Source organism: Epinephelus fuscoguttatus, linkage group LG18 (genome assembly GCF_011397635.1).
Source record: "Epinephelus fuscoguttatus linkage group LG18, E.fuscoguttatus.final_Chr_v1".
Taxonomy (NCBI): domain Eukaryota; kingdom Metazoa; phylum Chordata; class Actinopteri; order Perciformes; family Serranidae; genus Epinephelus; species Epinephelus fuscoguttatus.
Window position 1 is genome coordinate 28,385,166 of NC_064769.1, and position 26,084 is coordinate 28,411,249.

Genomic DNA, 26,084 nt, shown 5'->3' on the forward strand with positions numbered 1-26,084 from the left:
GTGGAGTGGTTTAGGAGTTTCAGTAGCAGTCGCATACAAGACCATTGCCAGAACAGGAGATGAAAGTAGGTTTGGAGAAAATGACAAGTCTTGGACATTAGACTGTGTGAAGAAAAGTATGCATATGACTTACGATTTCAAACATAACGGTAGCAAAACTACCATCACAAAACCTCTGTCCTCCAGAGTAGGAGTGTTTCTAAATTACAAGGCAGGTATTCTGTCCTTCTACAGCGTCTCTGAAACTATCACACCAATCCACAAAGTCCAGACCACATTCACTGAGCCTCTCTACGCTGGACTCAGTGTTTGCTATTCTAGATCTACAGCTGAATTTTGGGAAGTCAAGCAGGCAAGAGTTGATGCGGGGGTTTTCCCTCCAAACAACAGTTGTTTAGATCAGCAAACAGAGTGGGCTTTTGCAAATTAGATAAAGGTTGACTCAGCTCAAAATGGACATTCATCCACAGAAAAATGTGACCTTTTGTTTGGTGTATATAGTTGTGCTAAATTTCCATATTTGCATTGTTGCTGTCATATTTTCTGCCGTTTGTTTGTTTGTTTGTTAGGGCTTCACTGAGCAGCACTGCAAGTGTTCTTCTGTTAATCACAGCTGACTAGTTGATTACTTGTCTTCTCGCATTGTATTCAGAAGAGTAGAGTTAGGTTTTGATCATTTTTCTAATTCATCACTAGGGAGATTATTTCTTTCTTTTTTTACCATACTGTTGCTGTGTGTACAGTAAATATGTAGATGAAAAGAGACACATGATTGAGTCCTGTAAAATAATTTATTGACTGGATATATGAACACAGTTGATTTATTTTCCTTGAAGTAAAGAAGTGTGTTTGTTCCAGGAGTTTTGTATTTTTCAGTAGTTTTTTATTTTATTTCATTTTAAATTTTGATTTTATTCAGTTATGTACCAGTTAGTTTTCAGATTGGGTTTTGGTTTAAGTTTAGTTTTTATTGCTTAAAAATGTAACATTTAAGTCTAGTTTTTATTAGTTTCTGTATTAGTTTTAGTTGTTGTTTTTTAATAGTATGAGGGTATTTGTCATTTGGGATTCAACTTTCCTAAATTTGATTCAATAATAAAATCCTCAACAAAACATTTTAAACCTAATGAGAGCTTTCTTTCATGTCCAATCCAAAAAACATCATCGTAACAACAGAGACTTACTACAACTAAACTCCCATATTGCGGCGAGCTGTGTCTCATCTCCTGTGTCCTGAGAGGGGGAGAGACTGTGCCATGGACTGTGATTACTCTAAGCAGCAAGCATGGGAATTTATAGAGCGCTCCAGGGATGACATTTTTCTTAAGGCCCATGCAGAAGTTAGTGTCGCGCTGGTTCTCTTGTCAAAAAGTCTATGGGTCTACTATGGGAAACCAGTAGCCCGGCATTGCTGTTGTTATTTATAGCACATGGCGTCATTGTTCCCCAGATGCTCCCTTTTCCTTGTCCACACAAATACAAAGTAACCTGAGTTTTGAAAAATCTGCACCTTAGAGGGAGTGTCTTTGTTTTAGTGACCTAAAACTAGAAAAACTAGAACAACTAGAAATATATTCTTTATTTCAGAAAAGGTGAAACAACATGCAATGCAAACGACTTCTGATTGAGCATAAACCGACCCTTGGCATTTTTCAGATGCTCGTCATCTTCAGAACAAGATATTCTGTGACACTGTTTATCATTATTAGTTATTTTTTTGTGAGTTTGCATGTACGTGGGGCTAGCTGTACTGTACATACTGTATGTGATCTGTAGTGAAGCATTTCAGTTCAACCTGAAGACGTGAAAATAGAATATCAGAGTTAAGGGGTTCAACTCTCAATTTCTGCTTGTGTGTGTGTGCGTGCATGCGTGTGTACCTCCTGAGGTCTCCCCACACTTGTTTGCACTGACAGATGATCTGGAACATGTCCTTCCTCTCCGCCTACTGTTTGCTCCTCTTCAGATCCTTCTTCCTCTGCTGCCTGTTCTTCTTCAGCTCCTCCTCCGTCAGCTCCTTCGTCTTCGGTTTAAACTCACCTTTCTTCATCCTCTTGGCCTCCGGACCTGAGTGCGCGCGCACACACACACACACACACACAGAAATGACTTGTCTTGACACTTTGACAAGACAGGCAACCAAACACAAGCACATGTTAATGATGTTTATATCCCCTTTGCTTAAATGTAAAGTGTATTTCAAGCTGTATTTGTGGTGCATTTGTATTGTATGTTGACTGTACTTGTTACATGTTACTAATATTTTATTGACGTGTAGCATGCAGCACTTGATGAGGGCTAACAAAAGAAACTGAGTGAAAACACTAACTGGTCAGAACGCCTCCATCCTAACGTGTGTCTAAGATTGAAATGGAGATGAGGAAGACAAACGTACAAGTGATCATAAATCTGGGCTCTAAAGAGATTAACACACTCCACATATTTCCAGGTATATTTGCAGACTCAGTAGCTGAGCGGTAATGCTGCCTAAGCATAAAGTATCTATTTTATTTTTCACCTCCCGCTGCCTCCAGAAAATAAACATCCTGAAGGACTCATCTCACCCTGCCCACCATCTGTTTGACCTTCTGACCTTAGGCAGACGTTATCAGACAATTACAACACGCATCAGCAGACTGCTGAACAGTTTTTACCCCAAAGCCATTACTACACTGAACGCTGCACTGAAATCACGCAGCCGGTAATATTTAATATTTATACTTGTATCGTGTGCAATAACTTTATTAAGTTATTTATTTTATATGCAATAATTTTAACTTATATCCGCAGCAGGTCTCCAAGGTGAACAGCCTCTGGCATGTTAGGTCAAGGTAGCATATGTTGGCACTGCTTGTGTGTGTCTTTAGAGTATGAATGATATCAGGTTAGGTTGGCTTTAGGAAATCAGATGAATTATGTAATTTGAATTAAAAATAATAATGGTCACGAGCTCTGGGTAGTGACTGAAAGAACGAGATCGCGAGTACAAGCAGCCAAAATGAGTTTCCTCCGCAGGGTTAGCCTTAGGGATAGGGTGAGGAGCTTGGACCTCCGGAGTAGAGCCGCTGCTCCTCCACATCAAGAGGAGCCAGTTGAGGTGGTTCGGGCATCTGATAAGGATGCCTTCCGGACGCCTCCCTTGGGAGGTGTTTCGGGCATGTCCAACCGGGAGGAGACCTTGGGGCCGCCCCAGGACACGCTGGAGGGACTACATCACCCGGCTGGCCTAGGAACGCCTCGGGGTTCCTGCGGAAGAGCTGACGGAAGTGGCTGGGGAGAGGACTGTCCGGGGCTGTGTCCGAAAGGCCAAGTAGTATGGATTGTAGTTGACCCAATTAGTATGTAGTATATCCGAAACCGTAGTCGGGAGGAGCAGTATGCTACCACCCCTACTAAACACGCCTACATTGTAGTATGATGGCAGAGCATACTGCAGGGCTACTACTTACCCAAAATGCACCACGGGCTTCTTCTTTAGGGGTGTGCGATATGGACAAAAAATAATATCTCGATATTTTGGAGAATTTTGAAGATAACGATAATTAGACAATATTCTTCTAAACATGTGTTTTTAAGAGCCTGAGTTATAGCTCATTAATTATTTCTCATGAATGATATTAAGGGAAAAATGTTCTTAACATTTCTTGCTGCTTTTTTACCTGCTCTCTCTGTTTGACTCTGGTGACGGCCTTTTGTAGCGTCAATTCCGGGTCCATTAGCAACTGTTCTGATAGGCGTTTGTCCCGCAGACTCACCACAAGCCTGACCCTCACCATCTTATCATGTAGAGCCCCGTAACCGCAGTCAGTGCTCTGCCAGGCAGTGCAGCGCCGTAATCAAACTGTCGGCCGTCTCGCCCGTTTCTTGATGCCACTGATTAAACTTTGCTCTCTCAAAGATCACATTCCTGCGATTCTCTTCTGCTTGCGTCTCCAATCCAGAAGCAATGCAGAATCTGTCGAAGCGTTTAATCCATTTAGGCCAGTCTTCAGCCTTGAAGGTGAACTTTACCGGCGGGGAGTCTTGAAACTGTGCCATGTTGCCGCTTCGTTCAGCTAACTGTGGCTAGGCTAGGTAGCTCCGTAGACGGTCTTCCGGCGGTACTGCGAACTTTAGCCTGACAGGCTGGAACCTATCACTACAGTTGACCTATGTCTTTCGAAGCTGCTGGAGCATCCGTGGGCGGTGTTGCCATGTTGTATCGCTAATGTTTGTTTAGCAGCAGGCTGACCTGCCGGGAAGGTGCCAGTGAGAGATCATGTGACCACCTAGGCGTACTGCGGCGTGCTGCTACACGCAAGTTACGTAACTCTTGTTCGGTGAATGTGTGGGGTTTCAACCTTTCGACGTGTGTTTTCAGTTGTTTTTGTGAAGTCATTTGCATACTCGATAACGTAAATTTGCAAATCGTTAAAACAACTGACGATATTATCGTTAACGATATATATCGCCCACCCCTTCTTCGTCTTCTTCTTCATTGTAGACGTTGCACGGCATGTTACCGCCCTCATCAGTCTCCTATTTAAATGCAGCGTGGTCGCTGCCAGGCAAGATTCAAAACATCATGGCGGAGCAATGGCAGCAGTACATCAATACAACTACATGCACACTTTGTTACATTACTTATATATGTATATCTATCTATCTATCTATCTATCTATCTATTTATATATATATATATATATATATATACACACACATATATATATACACTGAACAAAAATATAAACGCACCACTTTTGTTTTTGCTCCCATTTTTCATGAGCTGAACTCAAAGATCTAAAACATTTTCTATCCACACTAAAGACCATTTCCTCACAAATATTGTTCACAAATCTGTCTAAATCTGTGTTAGTGAGCACTTCTCCTTTGCCGAGATAATCCATCCCACCTCACAGGTGTGGCATATCAAGATGCTGATTAGACAGCATGAATATTGCACAGGTGTGCCTTAGGCTGGCTACAATAAAAGGCCACTCTGAAATGTGCAGTTTTATCACACAACACAATGCCACAGATGTCGCAAGTTTTGAGGGAGCGTGCAATTGGCATGCTGACTGCAGGAATGTCCACCAGAGCTGTTGCCTGTGAATTGAATGTTCATTTCTCTACCATAAGCCGTCTTCAAAGGCGTTTCAGACAGTTTGGCAGTACATCCAACCGGCCTCACAACCACAGACCACGTGTAACCACACCAGCCCAGGACCTCCACATCCAGCATGTTCACCTCCAAGATCGTCTGAGACCAGCCACCTGGACAGCTGCTGCAACAATCGGTTTGCATAACCAAAGAATTTCTGCACAAACTGTCAGAAACCGTCTCAGGGAAGCTCATCTGCATGCGTCGTCCTCATCGGGTCTCGACCTGACTGCAGTTCGTTGTCGTAACCAACTTGAGTGGGCAAATGCTCACATTCAATGGCGTCTGGCACGTTGGAGAGGTGTTCTCTTCATGGATGAATCCCAGTTTTCACTGTTCAGGGCAGATGGCAGACAGCATGTGTGGCATCGTGGGGGGGGGGTTGCTGATGTCAACGCTGTGGATCGAGTGGCCCATGGTGGCGGTGGGGTTATGGTATGGGCAGGCGTATGTTATGGACAACGAACACAGGTGCATTTTATTGATGGCATTTTGAATGTACAGAGATATCGTGACGAGATCCTGAGGCCCATTGTTGTGCCATTCATCCACGACCATCACCTCATGTTGCAGCATGATAATGCACGGCCCCATGTTGCAAGGATCTGTACACAATTCCTGGAAGCTGAAAACATCCCAGTTCTTGCATGGCCAGCATACTCACCGGACATGTCACCCATTGAGCATGTTTGGGATGCTCTGGATCGGCGTATACGACAGCATGTTCCAGTTCCTGCCAATATCCAGCAACTGCGCGCAGCCATTGAAGAGGAGTGGACCAACATTCCACAGGCCACAATCAACAACCTGATCAACTCTATGTGAAGGAGATGCGTTGCACTGTGTGAGGCAAATGGTGGTCACACCAGATACTGACTGGTTTTCTGACCCAAAAACAAAAGTGGTGCGTTTATATTTTTGTTCAGTGTAGTTGCACAATTATCAACACACACAGTTTTCATTGGTCAAAATGTATTTCTGCTATTATGATTATGAACAAAGCGGTCTGTTTTATACGGGTATTAAGTATTAAGTATTAAGTTATTAAGTCGTTTGACATTCAAACGACAACAACAAACAACAATAATAAAATAAGTAATGATAATAATAAATACTAGTACTGTTAAAATAAATGATGATTAAGTTTGACATAATGAAAGTACATCATGGCAGAGCAGTGTTATTGGATGTCATTGTACTGTGTGAGGTGACAGGTGTTCAAAGTGACTCAGCCTACACACATCACAGAATGTGCTGGTGGAAATGCTGTATCTAGATATTGATATTCAATGAACTAATCACTTGATTGACACATGATGTTAGCGTTGTGACACTTATGAGAAGTGATGATGGTTGTCATCACCATAACAGGTTGGATTATTTAAAAAACAATATAAAGAATCTTCAAAGTGCAAAGTTTAAGTTTTTGAGTGTGGCATGTCATGTCATGTCATGTCATTGCTTACTGTGGCAGTGAATTAATTATGTGCAAAAGCTCGCCTACGCCTTGCAGTTTGCATGTTGAGAAGCATGAGAGAGCTTGCAGACATGTTGCTGGTGGATAAAGAGTGGCCAGCTTCATTTTTGGGCAATTTCAATAGTCACAGGTGCGTTCAGATTTTGGTGCAGTACCTCAGTCAAGCCAGCAGATGTGGTGCTTTCCCACCAATCTTTTAGTATGTCCGAATGGACCCAACTTGTTTCCCTCATGAAAAACTGCTATTAAATTACTACACAAAACCTATTCATGTAGTAGTGGCTGTGTAGTCACCTGTAGTAATTGTGTAGTAAATCTGTAGTTTATACACTACTCATGACACACCGGTAGAGTTTTGTAGTAAAACAGTAGTGTTTCCAGTAGTAACCAAGCAGAGTAGTGAGGGAGCTGTTAAAACACTACTGCTTCATTACACAGGCATTTAAGTACTGATTATGTAGAGATTTTACTACTTGCTTGTATAGTAAATATGTAGTCACAACACTACAGCAACACTGCATATTTTAAATAGTGATCAATTAGATTTTAGTGCTTGAATATACATACTTGATGTGTATACACACAGTAGTTTTTCATGAGGCTCTGTGTGTATCTTAAGTATCATAGTGTTCAGAATAGACAATGAGAGTCTACTGTAAAATTGTTTTTTGTTTTTTATATATAGAAGCGAAGGTAATTTCTCAGGGATTTCATTTCGGGATATTCCACTGATCATTCATATACATTTACAATTTAATAAAATTAAAGGATATTTGTGATATAATACAGTAACTGAAAACACAACAGGATTTTTTTAATTGAAAGGATTTATTACTTTATAATTATCCAACCACACACACAATTTACAAAAACAGCTGTAGCCTGGCGAAATTAAACCAGCACAGGACACAGAAGTGTACATACTAATTAGTAGGTACGAGTAGTATCTAGTGGTAGTTCGTAGTAGTAGTATACAGCATGCCAGTGGGCCTTTCGGACGCAGCCCCTGCTTCTTTGCTGAGGCTGCTGCCCCCGTGACCTGGACCCGGATAAGCGGAGGATGATGAGTACGAGTAAAAACTTATTTAAGACAATGTAATGACTTATACAGCCTGATATTTAAAACTGTAAGGACTTGCAAACACCTTGTGGGACATAAAAGTACGTAAGTGGAGATTCTACACAGGCAAAAGTAAATGTCACCAAGTAACATTACATAAACTACACCTGTATTTTTACTGTCTCTTGACCTCAGTATCTACATTATAAGATATTGTTTACTATTCAAAGGGAGGTGGTGTTGTTACAGTCCACTACATTTATCTTCTAGCTGCTTTCAGAAGTTTCAGAAGCAGCTTTTAAATGCAAATAACACCAAGTTGTTACAGTAAGAGGCACTGTTCAAGAGTCACCAACTGTCTACTACCGTTAACGTTAGTTAACGAGCCAGTAATAAATAAGTTAAAACTCTGGAGAAACTCTTTTTCATGCCTATAATTTTTAGATACTTTTTTTTTTACCGGTAATATGCTGCGCATTTACTTCCAAGTGATGCGTTTTAGATTGTGTTGTCGATACTTTCACCTGGGTAACGTTAAAGGAGTTTGGGTACTCCTGCCGAAGCCAGTTAACCTAGCTAATAGGGTCATTATATGAAAACGTGCCATTTCCCATTCTTAATGTTTGAATTTCAGTAGTACTGTTTTAAAACTATTTATGACCCCTTTTGGATTAAATAGATCCTTACCTATCAAAAATAGGTGCTGTGCCATCTCAGGGTATCTTATTTTTTATTTTTTTCCACATGTAATCAACATGCATATGTGTGTTTTGTCAACCCTGTTACGTTACACCAATTAGTGTTTGAAAATGTTTTAAATGCACATTTACAACAAATCTGATATACTTTGAAGGATAAATCTCCCCTTGTTACACTGAGTGTGTTTGTACAGTGGGAATATTGAGGTGTTTATGTTTTATCCATGGATGAATATGCTCATTTGCAATTGACACTTTCACAGCATCTTTCTTTTTAAGAACAGAATATAGAAACAAAACAATAATACCCACATTTCATTCTGTAGATTACTGGTTTCTTTTACGTAACATATAAAATGAGTTGATTTCACATTTGTCTTTTCATTTTTTTAATTATACTAGAATATTATACAAGTAACAGGGCTGACACCTCAGTAACAGGGTTGACAACCGTTACCATACTGCTAGTTTAAGTTGAGCTTTGGGTCTAATGAAGATAATGGGACATTCATAAACCTTGGAAAGTTGCATCATTTCCTGGGAGTGAAATCAGCTTCCTTTTGTGAACATGCTGGTGAAAAGACAAGTAAGTGTCCTCTTCTTTTTATTTGATTTTTCTTATAGTTATATAATGTTTGACAGAGGGGGACAAGCTTATTGTGTCAGCCCTGTTTTCACGAAAGGACACGTTAAAAACGTAGTTGTTAAACATTTTTAATGTAAAAATGTAAGCCTCTAATGAATGCACACCATGTGGTCTCATGACCTTCACCACATGGCTAGTAATGGCTGCCAAGAAAATTTTTCGTCAACCCCGTTACCATTCTAGCATAACAGGGTTGACGTAACAGTGTTAACAAAAGTATGGTTTTGCGAGTCCATGAAAATATACTTTCCTTACCAATAGCATTTACATTATGGTTTTACAAGTTTCATCACTAGCTGAGAGGGAAATTGAAAAAATTGTGCACTTGGTGACAAGTTTTTGAAATTTGGCATAGTGTAAGGTATGGGTATAAAGGTTTCAAAAACCAAGTTGGGATAGCCACAAATTTAAATATGCCCTCACCAGAGACTTGGATGTGCTCCAAATTGTAATGGGTTCCATGTTGGACCATGTTATACCTCTCCACCAAGTTTAACAACATGCTAAATTTCAAAAACTTGTCACCAAGTGAACAATTTTTTTCAATTTCCCTCTCAGCTAGAGATGAAACTTGTGAAACCATGTATATCATGTAAATGCTATTGGTAAGGAAAGTATATTTTCATGTACTTTCAAAATCATACTTTTGTCAACCCTGTTACCGTCAACCCTTTTACGCTGGAATGGTAACAGGGTTGTCGAAAAATGTTCTTGGCAGCCATTACTAGCCATGTGGTGAAGGTCATGAGACCACATGGTGTGCACTCATTAGAGGCTTAAATCATGTTATTTATGTACATTAAAAATTTCGAACAAATATCTTTTTAACGTGTCCTTTTGTGGAAACAGGGCTGACACAATAAGCTCATCCCCCTCTGTCAAACATTATATAACTCTAAGAAAAATCATGAAAAGAAGAGGACACTTATTTGTCTTTTCACCAGCATGTTCACAAACGGAAGCTGATTTCACTCACTGATGATGCAACTTTCGGAGCAGTCCATTATCTCAGAAGGGGTATTTTCATTAAAAGTAACTGGGTTGAAGATTATGTGGCGACCCGACTAAATTGATGTTTTTTACAACATTTTACATATATTAAGATTAAAACCCATTCATGAATAATAAAAGGACACTTGAGGCTTTATATATAAGTTTATGTTTTTATGATAGTTTGACTTTTTTGGGCCTTAATAGCTAGTAAAAGAACAATGATGTTGAGCGACAGGCCATTACAGTTTTTGAATGATGCTTCATACAAAAAGGTGTTTAAAACTCTTTGAAAACAAAATAAATAAAATTTTACATTGTTTTAATGTTACAAGAGATATCATGGAAAATAAATTCTAAAATGATTATAGTGTATTTATTGTTTATTGACATTTACAGCACAGTTTTGTTCGAGAGACACAAAATGGCACGTTTTGGTATGATGACCCTGCTACATCCTGCAGAACCACGCCAATCCAGATGAAATACAAACTTTTTAGGTGGTCCCTTTAACAAGCTCTGTATCACACAAGCCCTACACCTTCCCTAGTTAATGTCAGCAACTAAAAAAAGTGACAAACAGCAATGAGCAATGGTGAATAGACCGCCTGGAATTTGAGAAAGATGAAGTGATAGAAATGAATGTGAAAAAAAACATTTCAACCTCAGGCTCTTGAGGCAGATTTAAAAACTGCTGAAGTCAAAATCCAGGACCTGCAAAAACAATGCAAGGAGAGTGACATCGAAAAGGGAAAACTAACTGCCGAAACCTTTGACCTCAACAAAAGAATCCTGGATTTGCAAATAGAACGTAAGTGTGCTGTAGAGGCATTGGAAAAGGAGCTTAGCGACAGCCATGACAGTGTCACTGCACTAAAGAAGGAGCAAAGAACAGATGACGAAACACATGCTGCTGAGGTGAAACAGCTCAATGATAGTCATATCATTGAGGTGAATGACTACAAACAACAACTGGCTAGTCTAGAGGCAAAGCTTCAAGAACAAAAACAGGACTTTGCCAGTGCACTGAGAGCAGAGAGGTCAGAACAAAAGAGGATTAAAGATCAACTCATGGAGCTAAGAGAGCAAAACTGGGAATTAAAGAGGACTATCAGTCGTCAAAAGGATTTGACAGAGGAGGTATTCGACCTATGGGAGACTGTCAAAGACAAGAACAGAATAATGCAGAAGATGGAAAGGGACATGGCTGATTACAAGAAGGAAAGACTTCATGTAATGAGAGACTGGTTGACGTTAAGAAACGATAAAGCTACTGCTGAGGCTTCACTGGATAGTCTCGCAAAGACCAACGCAGACCTCCAGTCAAAATTAACAGCCACACGCTCAATTGACACCAAACTTGCTACAGAGCATCTTCAGACTGTCCTACAAAAACTATGCTTCTCAGATTTTTGATTTATCAAAAATTGAGCCTACAGTGCATCAAAATCTTTGACTGTAAACAGTACTGTAAACATATACATGCAAATTCTTGCTAAATAAATCTTAAATGTTCAGGAAAAAAATGACAAAATTCTAGAGTCACGGTAGATGATGTGTGGCAAATTTCAGAATTTTATCTCAAAAACTGAATTTTTGACAGCATTTTGAATTTTGCTCTAATGTGATCAATTGGAGTCAATGTAAAAATGGCAATTTCAAACATCAGTTTTTCACTTATGGAACAAATCAATCATTGTTACAAACAAATTACCAACATCTCCGTGCTGTCTAGATGCAATATGTGTATTTTTGTTTCGATAACTGAATTTTTTACAGCGGTTTGAAATCTGCTTTCTTTTTTTTTTTCTGCACGTCTGGCTTAGTCAATTTGTGAAGCTACACATGAATTGTCACTGACTAATTAGCTCCGTGCGATAGAAATTGATTCTTAGTCTCAGAGGTTGTGAATTCTAACCTCAGCTGATGCAAAAGGCAGATTGTGTTGCTAAATTCCTAAATGTCTTCCAATTCTTCTGCTTGTTGCTCAGAATTGCCTAAAAATGCCCGGACTCGACCCATCGCTGCACAGCAGCGATAATTTATCTATTATGATTAGTTGTTTGACACCTGGACCAAAGTGGTGGACCAGCCTACCAACATTACCATCCTTAGAACTGTGCTGCTAATAAAACTTATTCAAATGTGACAAAGCAAAACATTTCTCAAGTCAAGGCTGTGACGACTGGTCGTTAAGTAGACAATGCCTCATTTTCAGAGATAACAAGCCACAAACTAACTTATCATCTAACTTCTGTGGCACATTACAAGATAATTATATTTTTACTGAGCAGGTCTGCGCACATGCATGTCCTCAGGGAGGTCAGAGGTTGGTTTGCCATTACCTCTTCCTGCTGCCCTTTTAAAGTTTGAACTGACTATAACTTCACAGCTGAAACATCACACTCATTCTTGTTGGCAAAAGATATTAAAGCGTGTTTGTGAAAGGACACATCCTGCAGTATTCTGGCCAATTAAAACAGCACCATGGGCCTGGATGCTGCTGATTGCTGCTTATGCATGTTTTTGTCCTGTCCAGCTGTAATTGCCTCCGCCCACACAGCAGCACCTTGAATTACCCGACAATAATGACTCATCCTATTAGCGCTTTTCTAGAAGTTTCAGATGTCAACAGTCAAGGGCTTTACACATCAAAAACATCCACCTTATAACTTCTTCAGTTTAGTGATGAGTCATTTTACTGTCGACATCACGGAAATATTCCAGGAGTGAAGAAGTTCAGAGATCTGCAGCATAGAGGAGAAAATACCCCCATCGAAATAAACAAATAAATAAATAAAATGCATCATCTTTAAAAAGAAAAACACATGTCGCTCTGATTAAATGGTTTTATTCCCTCTGGTCAATAAGAGCTTGTTAGAGGACAACAGTGCTTAAGCCGAGGCAGCAGTAACATAGATATGAGACATTTTTATGGCCACGATTCATACAAATAAACATTCCATAATCACATTAGTAAAGAGAGATGACTAACTTCATTTAATGCTGTTCCCAGTGACGACAACTAATGAGATTGTCAGCGTTTACATTCTGTGTTCAGTTCCCTGTTAGCCCTTTAAAGCTTCAACAGAAAAATATACCTTGGATAAAGAACTCTTTAAAAATTTTAAGTGCTGCTATCGACCTGATATTATCTCAAAACTGAACAGAAAAATAAAGGTCTAAAAATAAACTGGTTTCTTGTTAGATTGAGTCAACAGCAGGTTTGCACTTTTTAAAGGGGTCTGTCTGTTGGTCCGTCTCTAGGTCCGTGCATTCTTTGGCCTCAGATATTTGGCTCTTCACTCCTTCAGCCAGGTGAGCAGCTGCGGTGTGTAATAGGTGATGATGATGTCAGCACCTGCATCACAGAGTGTGGAAACACTATTACCATCAAGTCTGATGACATCGAGAGCTGAACGGACACAGATCTATATGTTACAGCAACATTCATATTTTGAACTTTAATACACAGACAATTACTTTCAATGTGCAAATGTGAACCAAGACAAACACGGTAATTCATTTTTTTGTGGAAATAATGAATAAACACAGTACGTGCACACCTGCTTAAGGCTTCAGTGTGCTTCTAAGGCAGTGCTTGTTGGATTGTCTAATGCTTGATTGATGACTGACACGTCTGTGAGCGCATGTGGGTGGGAAATCATGCTGTAGATGTGACTTTTCGATACGCTGCCTCATGCAGTTTGGGAGAATATCATTTTGTCGTGAGGAGAAACCCGCAAGGAGTATAAAAGATCCAAACTTATCTAGACCTGCTCTATGTGTGAAGTGCCCTGAGATGACTTTTGTTGTGATTCTGCACTATATAAATAAAATTGAATCTAAAAAAATAGATAATCAATGAAGTAACGTTGCTGTGCCTCGTGCATAAATGCACATATACTTGGCGTATCTGGAGATTTAAATAATCAATGAAGTTACTGCTTCCCACTTTTTATTCCCCTGTACAGTGTTTCCCCGCAGAGCTACAGTGGAAGGATCATAACAAAAAATACAAAAGACTGTAATGTTAAAAGATATCTGCCTGAGGTTATTAAATACCTGCAGCGAACACCAAGAGAGACGCTGTGCGCATTTACGCACGAGGCACAGCAGTGTCGCTTTTATTATTAATATTATTTATTATTTATCTGTCTATCTATGCAGTAGGGGCACATAATATTGATTTAACAATAAAGGCCAAACACAAGTTAATTACTGGTTGTGGTCTCACTTCGCCTCCAATTGCCCATTTGAAGAAGAAAATGGAAAAAGTACGTGGATTTCCATTATTTTTTTATTCACACGGAAAAACAAAATAATGCATTTAATATTTCTTTATCCTGTTATAAAACAAACAAGTTGAACACAGCTGTGGACGGAGGGGACATGCACCGTAACATATGCTCAGTTTGCATCAGTCATTTATTCATTTGAGCGTTGTTGTATTGCCAGCCTTTAGTAATATCATTAATTCATTTTACTACTTGGGATTCAGATGGGTGAGTGTGAGCAAACATTCTCAATGTGACAATTTCGATTCAGTTTGTGGCTGGTAGCCTATATTCATTTTTTAAATTTAATTCCGACCTTAGTAATTAAACAATATCACCGTGTTGTCCACGTTTATATATCTGCATGAAACAACAGGATGAGAACGTACGCCCCATATGTTCTCATCGTGTGCATTTTGTAGTCCATCTTCAGAACACTGTAGTTTCACCACAGCAGACCCACGTCAATAACATCCACCGTCGCATGATGACGTAGCCCAGCGTAAGTGCGGTCGGATTTCCTCAGCTCCGCGGTTCTCTTTTCCTAAGTCCTTATGAATTCTCCTACTCATCTTTCCTTGACCTCGTGACGTTTCCCACCGAGGTCAAGGAATAGTGATTAGGAATAGACGATAGGAAGGACTTTCCGACCGCGGCCTATGTCTGGACATGGTTCTCAACATGGAGGTGGTGGAGCCAGCGGCTAGCAGCTAACGATGCTAACTCCATAAACAGCGCTAAATAATGGCAACAGTGCTGACAGAGCTAATGTTGCTAACCACAGGGGGACCAGAGCGTGAGTGCTAAGTTTCTCAACAACGCTGTCTCGAAATCAGCTGTAACCGCAGTATGAGCTCAGTGCAAAATCGGCAGTGATGAGCTAGCCAGTTGGACGCACTCATGCACTAACATGCAAGGACGGCCGGACCAGCTTACCACAACAAACCACAGAGAAGCTCGGCTTACAACACACACAGAGGGAGCGTGACTTCAGTCTCTGCTCAGGACACCATTACTCCACTATATCTCTACATAGCAGACAGTGGTTTGCTGCTGTATTAATGCTCTGGATGTCACAAACAGAACATTTAAGGCTACTTTCAGACTTCGGGGAAATTACATTGTTTCTCAAATCAGATCTTTTAGACTATGTAGCTACACTGGTGACACAGCTTTCTGACAGAGACGTGAGAAATGGAGGTCCATCATTTCACTCTGAAACCTTAGACTGACTAAACCTACAACAGCAGTTACACCTGAAACAAAACCTGTTTTTTTTTAATTAATACAGTCTCTCTTTCTGAGTGATAAAAATACTGGCTCAGTGTGAAGGGAGGGCCAAAGATACATTAACAAATTTAGCCAATGTAGTATGTACACGGTCTTTGTTTAGGGGGTCTGAGCGCCGTGTCACATAAAGTCCTCTCTTCTCACCTGCCCTGCGGAATGCAGTCATGGCCTCCATCACAGCGGCTCGCAGGTCAAACGCTCCGGCCTGCGCTCCATGCCACATCATGGCAAACTCCCCCGACACGTTGTACACCGCCAGGGGGTGAGTGGGGAACTGAAGAGGCACATGAGGAAAAGTAAAGATTAATCACAATGTGGACACTTCCCCCAAAAGGCACACTGATATATCAAAATATTTTAAAGGAAATCTCTGACATTTCTGTACAGTAAATATGCTTCTGGGATTTCTCCGAAATGCAATGATTCAATGATTCAGTTACACACCTTGTCCTTGACTTCTCTCACAATATCCAGATAAGGCAGACCTGGTTTCACCATCAGCATATCAGCTCCTTCTCTCACATCTCGATCCTGCAGCACAGAACAATGGTGAGATCTCCTGCGACTGCTTCATCATAATACCTGTAAAACAAATGTACACACACACAAATCAACTTACCACAGCCCGAATGGCGAGTCCTCTCGCTCCAGGAGGCAGCTGGTAGCAGCGTCTGTCCCCAAACGCAGGTTTGGACTGAGCAGCGTCTCTGTACATTAAAACAGCAGAAAGTTTGTTCTCACTTCAAAGTGCTATTTCACTTGTCTGTTCAAACCTCATCCTAAAGTGCATGCTTACCTGAAAGGTCCATAATAACAAGAGGCAAACTTTGCACTGTAGCTCAGCACTGAAGCCTGGATGAGAGCAAAGAGAAGAAAATGCTAAAAACTTCTTTTCTGAAACATCTTGTCGCATCCTTTATGATTTTCTTTCTGTCAACAAACCCCATGAAAAGACCAAACCAATGAGGAATTGAATCTGCTAACAAGTACTGTGTGTATCCAACCCTGATATCTTATTCCTCTGTGCCACAGAGCTCTGTTTTTGCCCGAAAACTATTAACAATACATCAGTGATCCACACAGTATAACTGGGTGACATGTTCCTTCATTACCATTTCAAGTCAATGCCTCAAACACCATCCTGCTGCTGTAAATATCCACCAGAGGACCAAATACAAATTAATCTGCGATTGAAAATAGTCCAACAAATGCACTTTTTCCTCCAAGCAAAGAAGCCTAACTGGATGACAGTGATCTGCTTTTTATGAATGTACCTGACCAGTGCCCAAAGTAGAAGGATGCTGTAAAACATTGTGCCTTTCATGTTATTACTCACTGTATAAATCACATGCACCATCGTATGCTGCGACGCTGCTGATATATTCCTGTTTGAGTTCGTGTTTCCTGCACACAGTATGGGAATATTATGGCTGGGTATCACCACTGATTTCCTGAACTGATTCAATTTCGATTCACATGGTCCCGACTCGATTCGATTTTCGGTTCGATTGGGGGTATTTCCATTACAATACCAGGAATGTTAACTATTAACAAAATGTTTGTAGCGCAGCACCAGTAATATCAAAACAGCAAAGTCACAATATAAACTCAATAAACAAATCTAAAATGTCAATAAAATATATCATTCCTGAAATCACAATACTGAATACGTTTTGGTCTTTTGATGAGATTTATTGGCTTTAAAGAAAAATAGAGAATAAAGTGAACTTTTGTAAAACTTTTTACTTTGTACATCTATCTTTCTTCAAACTGCAGGGATTTTCATTCCTTTACCTTGTTCCCCAAACCATTGGATATCAGGGCTTGTTTGATGGCTCTGACTCTTCCATCCATCATATCAGAGGGAGCGATGATGTGACAGCCTGCAGAGCAACACCAAGACAACATGATTAGGAATGCAACAACACATTGTCAAAAGCTATGTCAGTTTAGTTGGTTTTAAATTAGTGAACTTTAAAATATGTGGTCTCAAAATAAAGAATTTTTTTTAATTGATCTTTTACTGTAGAATGTAACTCTGCCTAACTGTGAAACTTGCCCAAACTCTCAGAATGCAAACGACATGGCTGCCCTGGCTCTGTGAGGCTGTTCGTGAAAACAACTTTCAAATGCCAATACAATTAAACCAGCATATTTTCCTTCTTAATATCCAATTTATTACAGAAAGAATGTTTGAAAAGCTTGTTTTCCACTTGCATTGGCACAACGTTTGTAAGGAAAAATGACAGATGTAGACCTCTCAGCATCTCTACAACTGAAACAGGTGAAAATATGATCATAAAGGCTCAATAAATAAATAAATAAATGAACACACTGATGCATCCCTAACTTCATAGATCATTCAAATCAAGTACAGAGGCTCACTGAGAGGTTGCTTGTTTTCTAAAGTGGAAAAACTTTGAAAAACGGGAAACAGGATTTACCAGCTTGGGCATAGGCCAACGCCACTTCCGCCAAACGCAGACAGCTGGCGTCATTGTTCAGAGTACCGTCATCATTCAGAATACCTGTGGGAATAAAATTGAAAAAAAAACCCAAAACGCTAGTAATAAAATCCAAAACATGGGCACGATCTCTTTATGCTGCTGTTTAGGTTAAATGAAGAGAGGACACTGACCACAGTGTCCATGTGATGTGTAGGGACACAAGCAGACATCGCATGCCACCAGCAGCTCCGGGAACAGAGATCGGATCTTCTTCACTGCCAGTACAGCCGGCGTGTCGTCTGTGTCGGCACCGGAACCTCTGTCGTCCTAACACGAAAGGTTTGCCACTCAGAACATTTCATTCAACAACTGTGGGCATTAATCTGGTGCTGCAACTGTTTCCACTCTTCTGCCTTTAAAGGGACAGTTCACCCCCAAATCAAAAGTAAATATTATTCCTCTTACCTGTAGTGCTATTTATCAATCTAGATTGTTATGGTGTGATTTGCTGAGTGTTGGAGATATTGGCCGTAGAGATGTCTGCCTTCTCTCCAATATAATGGAACTAGAAATTCATGACCTAGTTACTCAATTTAATCCACAGGCCTTTTTGTGAGTTTCATGCAGGAACTATTTCCTTTCTACTGAACAACACCCACCGACCACATCACTACTGCTAGCTCACCTAGCACCACTGAGCTAGCTAACGTTACAGCTCAACCCAGGGGGAGGCCATAATGCTTAAATCTTGCGCTGCTAGAACACAAGCCTCTTATCCATGAGTAGATGCATACTTCCTTCTGTGCAGTGATACAGTTGATGAGTGTAGTTCAGTAGAAAGAAAACAGTTCCTAGAAAAGAGACACTTTGAGCACCACAATCTGAGTGCCATCTAGTTCCATCATATTTGAGATAAAGCAATCATCTCTACGGCTAATATCCAACACTCAGCTCATCACACCAAAACAATTAAGACTGATAAAAAGCATTACGGTAAGAGGAAAAATATTTATTTTTGATTTGGGGGTGAGTTGTCCCTTTGTCATGTCTTTTTCCCCCTCTTTTGGTCTTACATACCTTTTGTATTTTTGCAGGGACACCAAAAATCAGCACACACTTCAAACCATTCTCCACAAGCGGCCGCAACATTCCCTCCAGCTTGTTCACCCCATATCTATGGATGGGGAAACATGCAACATAAACACAAAAGGGCCTTTCACACAATGCCTGAAATTGCAATAACAATGATCACCCTTATCAAGTTTTACTAAAAAAAAAAAAAAAAAAAAAAAATAGGAACTAGATATCTTTACAAATATTGGCAAAACATTTCACTTTACACACAGGAACTACAACAACTGAGTGCAGTTCAGTCCCTGTGTCTTGTAATTCAGAAGAACATGAAATGTAAGAGCCAGTTTGCATTTTGGTTTTGTTGTGGGCAATAGAGGTCTAACGGATTCTCTTCTTATCTTAGTCCAGGTCCAGTGTTTGGCTCTGGGTCCACCCTGCCTGACTGCTTTTATCTGAAGACAACACCCTCAGTGGGTGCACAGCTGCAAGTCATGCGGTTTTTGTTTAAATGGACACTTCAATCCCCCCAGTCAACACAGGGCAATTAAAACTGTGTTTTTGCAATTGCTCAGAGAAAAACAGGTGCTTTAATGTTAATGGTTCACAGTTATGGAATGAGTGTGATTTGTTACGATGACTCTTACCTGGCCTGACCCGGCAGGCTGCCAATGGGCTCCACTGCATCTGCACTGTCTCTGTGGGAAAGAGGGGACAAAGAACAAAGATTGAGACCAAGTCCATTTTAGCTTAAAGTCAAAAATATTGGACTACACTTCACTCCTTGTGATGAAAACAGCGAATTATTGGAGTCCAAAGTCACTTCATAATTGCCGACCCCTGATCTCTGTCACATCAAGGAATCAGACTGGTATACTTACATTTTTTGCTCTTCCATGATTTAAATCTCACTTACGTGATGAAGATGGGGTAGATGAGATTGTCAGGTCTTAAATCAGTGGCACAGGTCTGCCAGTATCTTAGTGTTGGGTGGAAGTAGCCGCTGTGGAGGATGGACTCCGCTGGTGTCTGCATCTTTACCCTGAGACAGAGAGACCATTAGTGATAGAAGACAGAGCGTGACACAGGGAGGAGGTCAGGTTCTGTTTGGACTTGAGTCAGTGAAAGCGCTCTCACACTTCTGTGCTTTATCTCAGCTCAGTCACCAGTAAAACTGACCAGGCATGCGTGATGCTGCTTCTCTAAACAGCAGCTTGGCTCTGTCTCACTGCAGAGAGAGCAGGCTGCAGGCTTTCAAATGGACTTCTCGTAGGGGGCATAAAGCTAAACAGTAACCACAGACAGCATTTATTCCGTGTTGTGATTATAGAAACTGCAATGCTTACATGATTTGATCTTACTCTTGTTGTATTAATGTACCTTCCACTACCTTCTGACCTCGGATATGAAGCACTGTGGCAGAAGGAAATGCCAATCTGCACCTTAAACATGTCAAGCCATTTCTGTCAGCTCTAAAACACACACTACTAGTGGCCGCTGTGGCTGCCTGTTAACAGGCACATGTGTGTTTTTTGACAGTTCGTGTGCCATTAAACTAAAGGAGAGGCTAAGTTGCTATTATAACATGTCATTGTCACCTTGGCTGGGAAAACACCTTCATACTAACTATAAAATGTACAGAGACTGTTAAAGCCACGACCCACGGCGACTAACGACTCATATCTGTGATATTACAATCCGAAAATATCTATAAATACCGCATAACTGCTACATGAACACAGTATACTTACCTGTGAGTACGAGAGTCTGCTACTTCTCCACACTTCAGTCAACTACCAGTGTTTCTTCTTCGGTTGAATCCGATGGTTCGCGGGCGACGTGCGGCGACGTGATGGCGCACTGCCGCCACCTACTGGCTGGAGGCTTTCTTACAATAAGCTAGCTGTAAAGCAGGGATACTCAACTTGCTTAGCCTTGGGGCCACTTTTGCAAAATGATAGGAGGCCAAGGGCCACTTAATAAACAAACATTACTAATATTTATCATTTGAAATTAATAAATGAGGCAAATTCAGTCTCAGCAGCCACAAACAGGTCAGCAGGGGCAATTCTAGGATTTTAAGACATTTGGGGCTCAGGCTGGACCCCAGATCCTCCCCTAGCACTTTTTTTTAATAAGCAAGCTCTATTTTCTAAGGGGTTTCAATGCACTGTGGCACCTTATTTATATTCAAAAGACAAATAAAACAAAATAAAATAAAAAATCTCAGTATGAATCAATTTCAAAATTCAAAGTTTAGTATCACTGATATAAAGACACCACCCAAATGAAGATTATTATGTTTTTATTATAACAACATGCAACAGAAATCATAGAGGTGAGAAATCAGAACAGGTTGAACTTCTGGAAAACAAACTGGTAACAGAAATGGCAAAAGATTTGCTCATTAACCAAAAACTAGTCCTTTCAGATGAGGTAAAATACCTTGGTTTAATAATAACAAAAAATCTACATAACAGAGAAGAACTGAAAGTTATTCTCCGACTGAAAGTTGTACAGAAATCACTACCACTGGCTCACACAAGCCTGTCTATATTGGGTTGTATTCTTCTTTCCAAAGCAGAAGGTTTATCAAGGCTTAATTACCCTTGCCACTCTTTATACACTTAATCACAAGCGATAAAGTCATCCAACTACTTAATATTTAAATACATATGGAAGAATAAAGCTCAGTACCTATGCAAATAATGCTTAGTTAGGGATTATGATAATGGGGGCTTAAGAGATTTGATGGTTTCTCACTAAAGAACGTTATGTCTCACCCTCAATCTATACCTAACAAGTTATTTAACAAGGTTAGAGGGATTGAATTCTTGCTTAATTGTGATTTTGAGTTGTGTAAAATTCCTGTAAAGCTTCCTGACTTCCACAAACATGCATTACATTTTGGAAAAAGTATAATTACCCAAAACTTTTCACTACACGATTCTTTATTATGGAACAACAGGGTTATTACAATTCAAATAATATCAGTTTTAAAGCTGATTGGTATAACAAGGGTTTGACATTTGTATATAATTTAGTCTATCAAGTTCAGATGGAAACTTGTTATCCTTTGAAGAATTGAATGTTTCAACAAAAGGGCATGACCAAATCAGGAAAGTATTATACAAAGCAGCATGTAATTTTTCTCTAATTGTGCCTTTCTTGCCCTCTCTAAAAGAAGAATGAAATAACAGAATGATTAATATGGTTTTCAAACAAAAAACTTAGTGGACTTCAACTCATGCCCTGTACAGTATGATATAGCGGTCTCTTGAAGGAAAGCGTCCGTTTAAATTTACTTCTCATGTCCTGCTTTTAAAAACGCCATTTCGGCCACCATACAATCCGGGTTTTGTCTTCTCGCGATAATTCACAGAAGGCGACGAGAAGAAAAAAAAGGCAGCGATGCTAACCGTCTGTTAGCTTTGTGTACTGACAGTTTCGCGTCCAGTTAGATGGAGGAGAAAACATCTGAGTGTTATTAAGGTAAATTGATGTGTAGTTATATTAAAATACATTTTATATAAGCATATACGTGCGTTGTGCTGGTATTTAGACGGTCTGTATCATCTCTGAGTGTCTGTGGTTAGCTAACATTGTACTGCTCGCATCGGCTACAGTCTGTATCATCGATGTAACTGCAGCTTGACTTGCTCTGTAACGTTAATATTATACTACGTGTAAATTTAAACTGTCTACCAGTATCAGCCGGTGTGTAGCTGAGGTTAAGCAGTCTGAATATTGAGCTGACAGTGTGATAAAATTATAGATAGCTGGAATCACTGCCTATCTTTACCAACGTTAGCTGTTTACTGATTTAGTGAGATGTGATTTGGGCCCTGACTACTCTACATTACAGTGAGTGTGTGGGTGTGTGTCTAGTTGATTTCTCCATCGGCTCTGTCAGATGGAGCACCCTGTACCCTCTTTTCTGATATTGTGCTTTCTTTATCATACATTAGGAGGGGTTTCCAGACACTGGGAGCACTTCCTGCAGTCACCTCCACAACCATCCACCTCAGGGTGGATTTGAAGATGTAGCAAAGAGTGAAGTGGTTCATCTCTGCAGTACGTCACCATTTCTGCCAGTGCCCAGGCGTAATTGGTGACCTCTTATCTCCACCCTTTGCCAGCTAACTGTGGAGCACTTTGGCCCCTTACCAGGGCTGCCTAGTGCGTGACTCGGCCATCCTCAGTCCGTCCGTCCCTGGTTGAAGACCCTGCAGTCCTCAGCTATGCTGTTTTCCCTGAGGGAACTGGTCCAGTGGCTGGGCTTTGCAACCTTTGAACTCTTCCTCCACCTGCTAGCTTTGCTGGTCTTCAGCATGCTAGTGGCTCTGCGAGCTGACATGTTCACCCCCACGCTGAGCTGGTGGCTGGTGTTTGTCCCGCTGTTCGCTGCCGATGGCCTCAGCACCTACTTCACGGCCATCGTGTCCATCCGTCTTTACCAGGAGAATGAGAAGCGCCTGGCAGTGCTGCGGCTCCTCTGGGTGCTGACGGTGCTCAGCCTGAAGCTGGTGTGTGAGGTGCTGCTGTGCCAGAAGCTGGCGGAGCAGGAGCAAGCCAGAGACCTGTGGTACGGCCTCATCGTCTCCCCGCTGTTCATCCTGCTGCAGCTGCTGATGATACGAGCATGCCGCGTCAACTGAAGAGAGGCAGTTTGTGGTTGTGCTTTCACATCACCGAGAACACAGGAACAGAGAGCAATCTTCATCTGCCATGAGAGATTTAAAACATAACAATGGTGTCCTTTTTCTTTTGGCTCTTTGCTACTTTTTTAAACAAGGAAAAATAGCCCTGACAGTTTTTCATAGACATGCTCCCAGGTCCAGAGTAGAATTTATATACATTGATGTTTCTAATAGCTTCAAAATTAACAGAATTCATTGCTTGCTTAAGTTATAATGCAGTATTTCTCTTCCCAAAAGCATGGAGGCTCTTACAGCAGCACCATGGTTTTGGAATGAGAACAGGGTGACCACATACTTATAGCAGTGTAGTGTGAACATACCTTATGGCACCCATTGTTATAGTAAACCTAAAGTTAATTCTGAAGACCAAATGGAAGTGATTGTAACTAGACAATGAATTAATTGTTTGTCCTGGTAGTCCCGAGCCCCCTTTTCATCAGCTTGGATTATGGCTGTAAGTTTTATATACTGGTACTTTTAGGAATAAAGAGTCAGGTAAGTATATGTGCATTTGGGACAAGGAGTGCCTTTACATTGTGCAATCAATGGCAGAGAACGAGCCATGAGGAAAATGTATACCAGAGTTGTGTTTTAACGCACATGTACACACAACACATGTAAATGTTATAAACAGGTGAAACTGAAAAGCTGTAATGTCCCAGGCACCTTTTAGGGGCAACAGAGCTCAAGGAGCTGCTGCAGTGCTGTTGCTTTTTCCCGGAGAAAAAGACATTGCTTGCCCACAGGATTTGATTTATTATCATGTGTCTCACTTTGTTGCCTGTTGCAGGGAGTGTTGCTCACACAGCCCCCCCCCCTCCCCCTGAAGAGCTGAATGTGATTTCCACAAGCAGTCCATTGTGTGCACACGTCTTCCCTGAATATCGCTGTTTATTTGTACAATATGTGATGTATTTGATCTGAGTTTGATCCTTCCTTATGTATGTGCTGCATGTATTTATGGACTCATTTTAAGGTAATTCCAGATGTGAAATTCTGTGTATTATGTATATGTTGATTTTTGGAAAGAAATTCACCATATTTATATTATGTTGTTGTATGGCACCCTTATTGTCATCTGTATATACGTGTAAATAAACCATCAACATTTATCTAATGTCGTCTAATCAATGTTCAAGTCTGGTAGTGGGTGTGAGCAGAGATATATCTAGTGTGTCACTGGACCTTGGTCCCCCTGGCCACAAGGTGGTGCTACTGGCCTTTTAAATGGGTGTGTACACCACGTAAAGAACCATACAGATTTTTTTTTATTTTTTTATTTTAACCTGTCTTGCTTATGTAATATGACAGATTAAAATAGTCAAAAATGTAATAAAAAAATAGTCCGAAGGAAATATCATAATCAGACCAATAACTGTAATAATAGTAATAATAAAAATAAAAAATACACGGAAAAAAGTGTACCTGTGATAGAGTGAAAAAAGTGTGACTTCTAGCTACACCAGCTCTTATTTAGTCTCTTGTCAAGTAAATTTTGACGAGCATGAGATGGTACGTTTTTATTATGTTCTCCTCCTGTGCTCTCTTATCCTTGTTCTTAATTATGGTTCTGTGATAAATGTTTGATGAGGTACAGTGATCGCTTGTAGTACCCAAGAATAGCCCTCTTAGTGCTGATTCATGAGCAGCAGGCTACTACTGCAGCCGGATTATCGACAGGTGGCATCACCGGCAAATGCTGAATGAACAGTCGGCACTGGATATCCCCTACTTATCACACAGGAACAATAACAATGGAGGGCTGCACTGCAACAGCCTACTCTTTGCTTGTTATAAAGGAAAACTACGCAAAGACCACAAAAATAAAGACATTGGAGCATTATTGATAATAAACAGGTAGTAAAGTAAAATAAGAAAATAAAAAAAAAGCTTAAATAAGTCACTATTCAGTAGGCTACATTAATACAATGGAATATAATTCAGTTCTTACAGGATCTAAGCAATAATACAAATATTTAGTAGGGGAGGCTGGGGATGGTTGCAACAGCCCCTGTTCCTCTAATCAGAAACCTGCTACAGTGATGATACTCACATTGCACATGTTCATGTAGGCCCAGGATCTGTAAACATAAGTGTTCTATTTGTAAACATGATAATAAATGATCTGTGATTAGGCACTTCAACAGTCAGAGCCACAGTTTGAGTTTATGTCAGTACATGGGCAGTGAGACAGTGAAGATGCCATGGAGAGGTGGTAATAAAGTCAGCATCCATTTTCTTGATGTCCTCATCCCCATATGGTATAAATGAGGAGATTTTATTTGTTT

The 26,084-nt window shown here is 40.4% G+C and overlaps 3 protein-coding genes across 3 annotated transcripts in view; 1 reads left to right on the forward strand and 2 right to left on the reverse strand.

The window, feature by feature from the left end:
* The window catches only part of npr2 (natriuretic peptide receptor 2), a 113,715-nt gene extending 111,657 nt beyond the window's left edge, over window positions 1-2,058 (reverse strand). The window contains exon 1 of the mRNA XM_049603967.1: window positions 1,881-2,058. The gene's annotated coding sequence lies outside the window, so the exon portion shown is untranslated. The remainder of the gene's footprint in view (window positions 1-1,880) is intronic.
* Window positions 2,059-12,846: 10,788 nt separating this feature from the next.
* Window positions 12,847-20,909, reverse strand: alad (aminolevulinate dehydratase). Its single transcript, XM_049604683.1, has 12 exons — window positions 20,848-20,909; window positions 20,013-20,138; window positions 19,744-19,794; window positions 19,103-19,199; window positions 18,217-18,352; window positions 18,023-18,106; window positions 17,373-17,461; window positions 16,375-16,430; window positions 16,198-16,285; window positions 16,023-16,109; window positions 15,723-15,852; window positions 12,847-13,372 (listed from the first exon to the last, which is right to left on the reverse strand). Exons 2-12 carry the CDS (start codon window positions 20,129-20,131, stop codon window positions 13,314-13,316), a joined length of 996 nt encoding a protein of 331 aa, XP_049460640.1. The 5' UTR covers window positions 20,132-20,138; window positions 20,848-20,909; the 3' UTR covers window positions 12,847-13,313.
* A 1,564-nt stretch (window positions 20,910-22,473) lies between these two features.
* tmem203 (transmembrane protein 203) lies at window positions 22,474-24,908 on the forward strand. The gene is made up of 2 exons (XM_049604176.1): window positions 22,474-22,588; window positions 23,065-24,908. Exon 2 carries the CDS (start codon window positions 23,338-23,340, stop codon window positions 23,752-23,754), a length of 417 nt encoding a protein of 138 aa, XP_049460133.1. The 5' UTR covers window positions 22,474-22,588; window positions 23,065-23,337; the 3' UTR covers window positions 23,755-24,908.
* The last annotated feature ends 1,176 nt before the right edge of the window (window positions 24,909-26,084 follow it).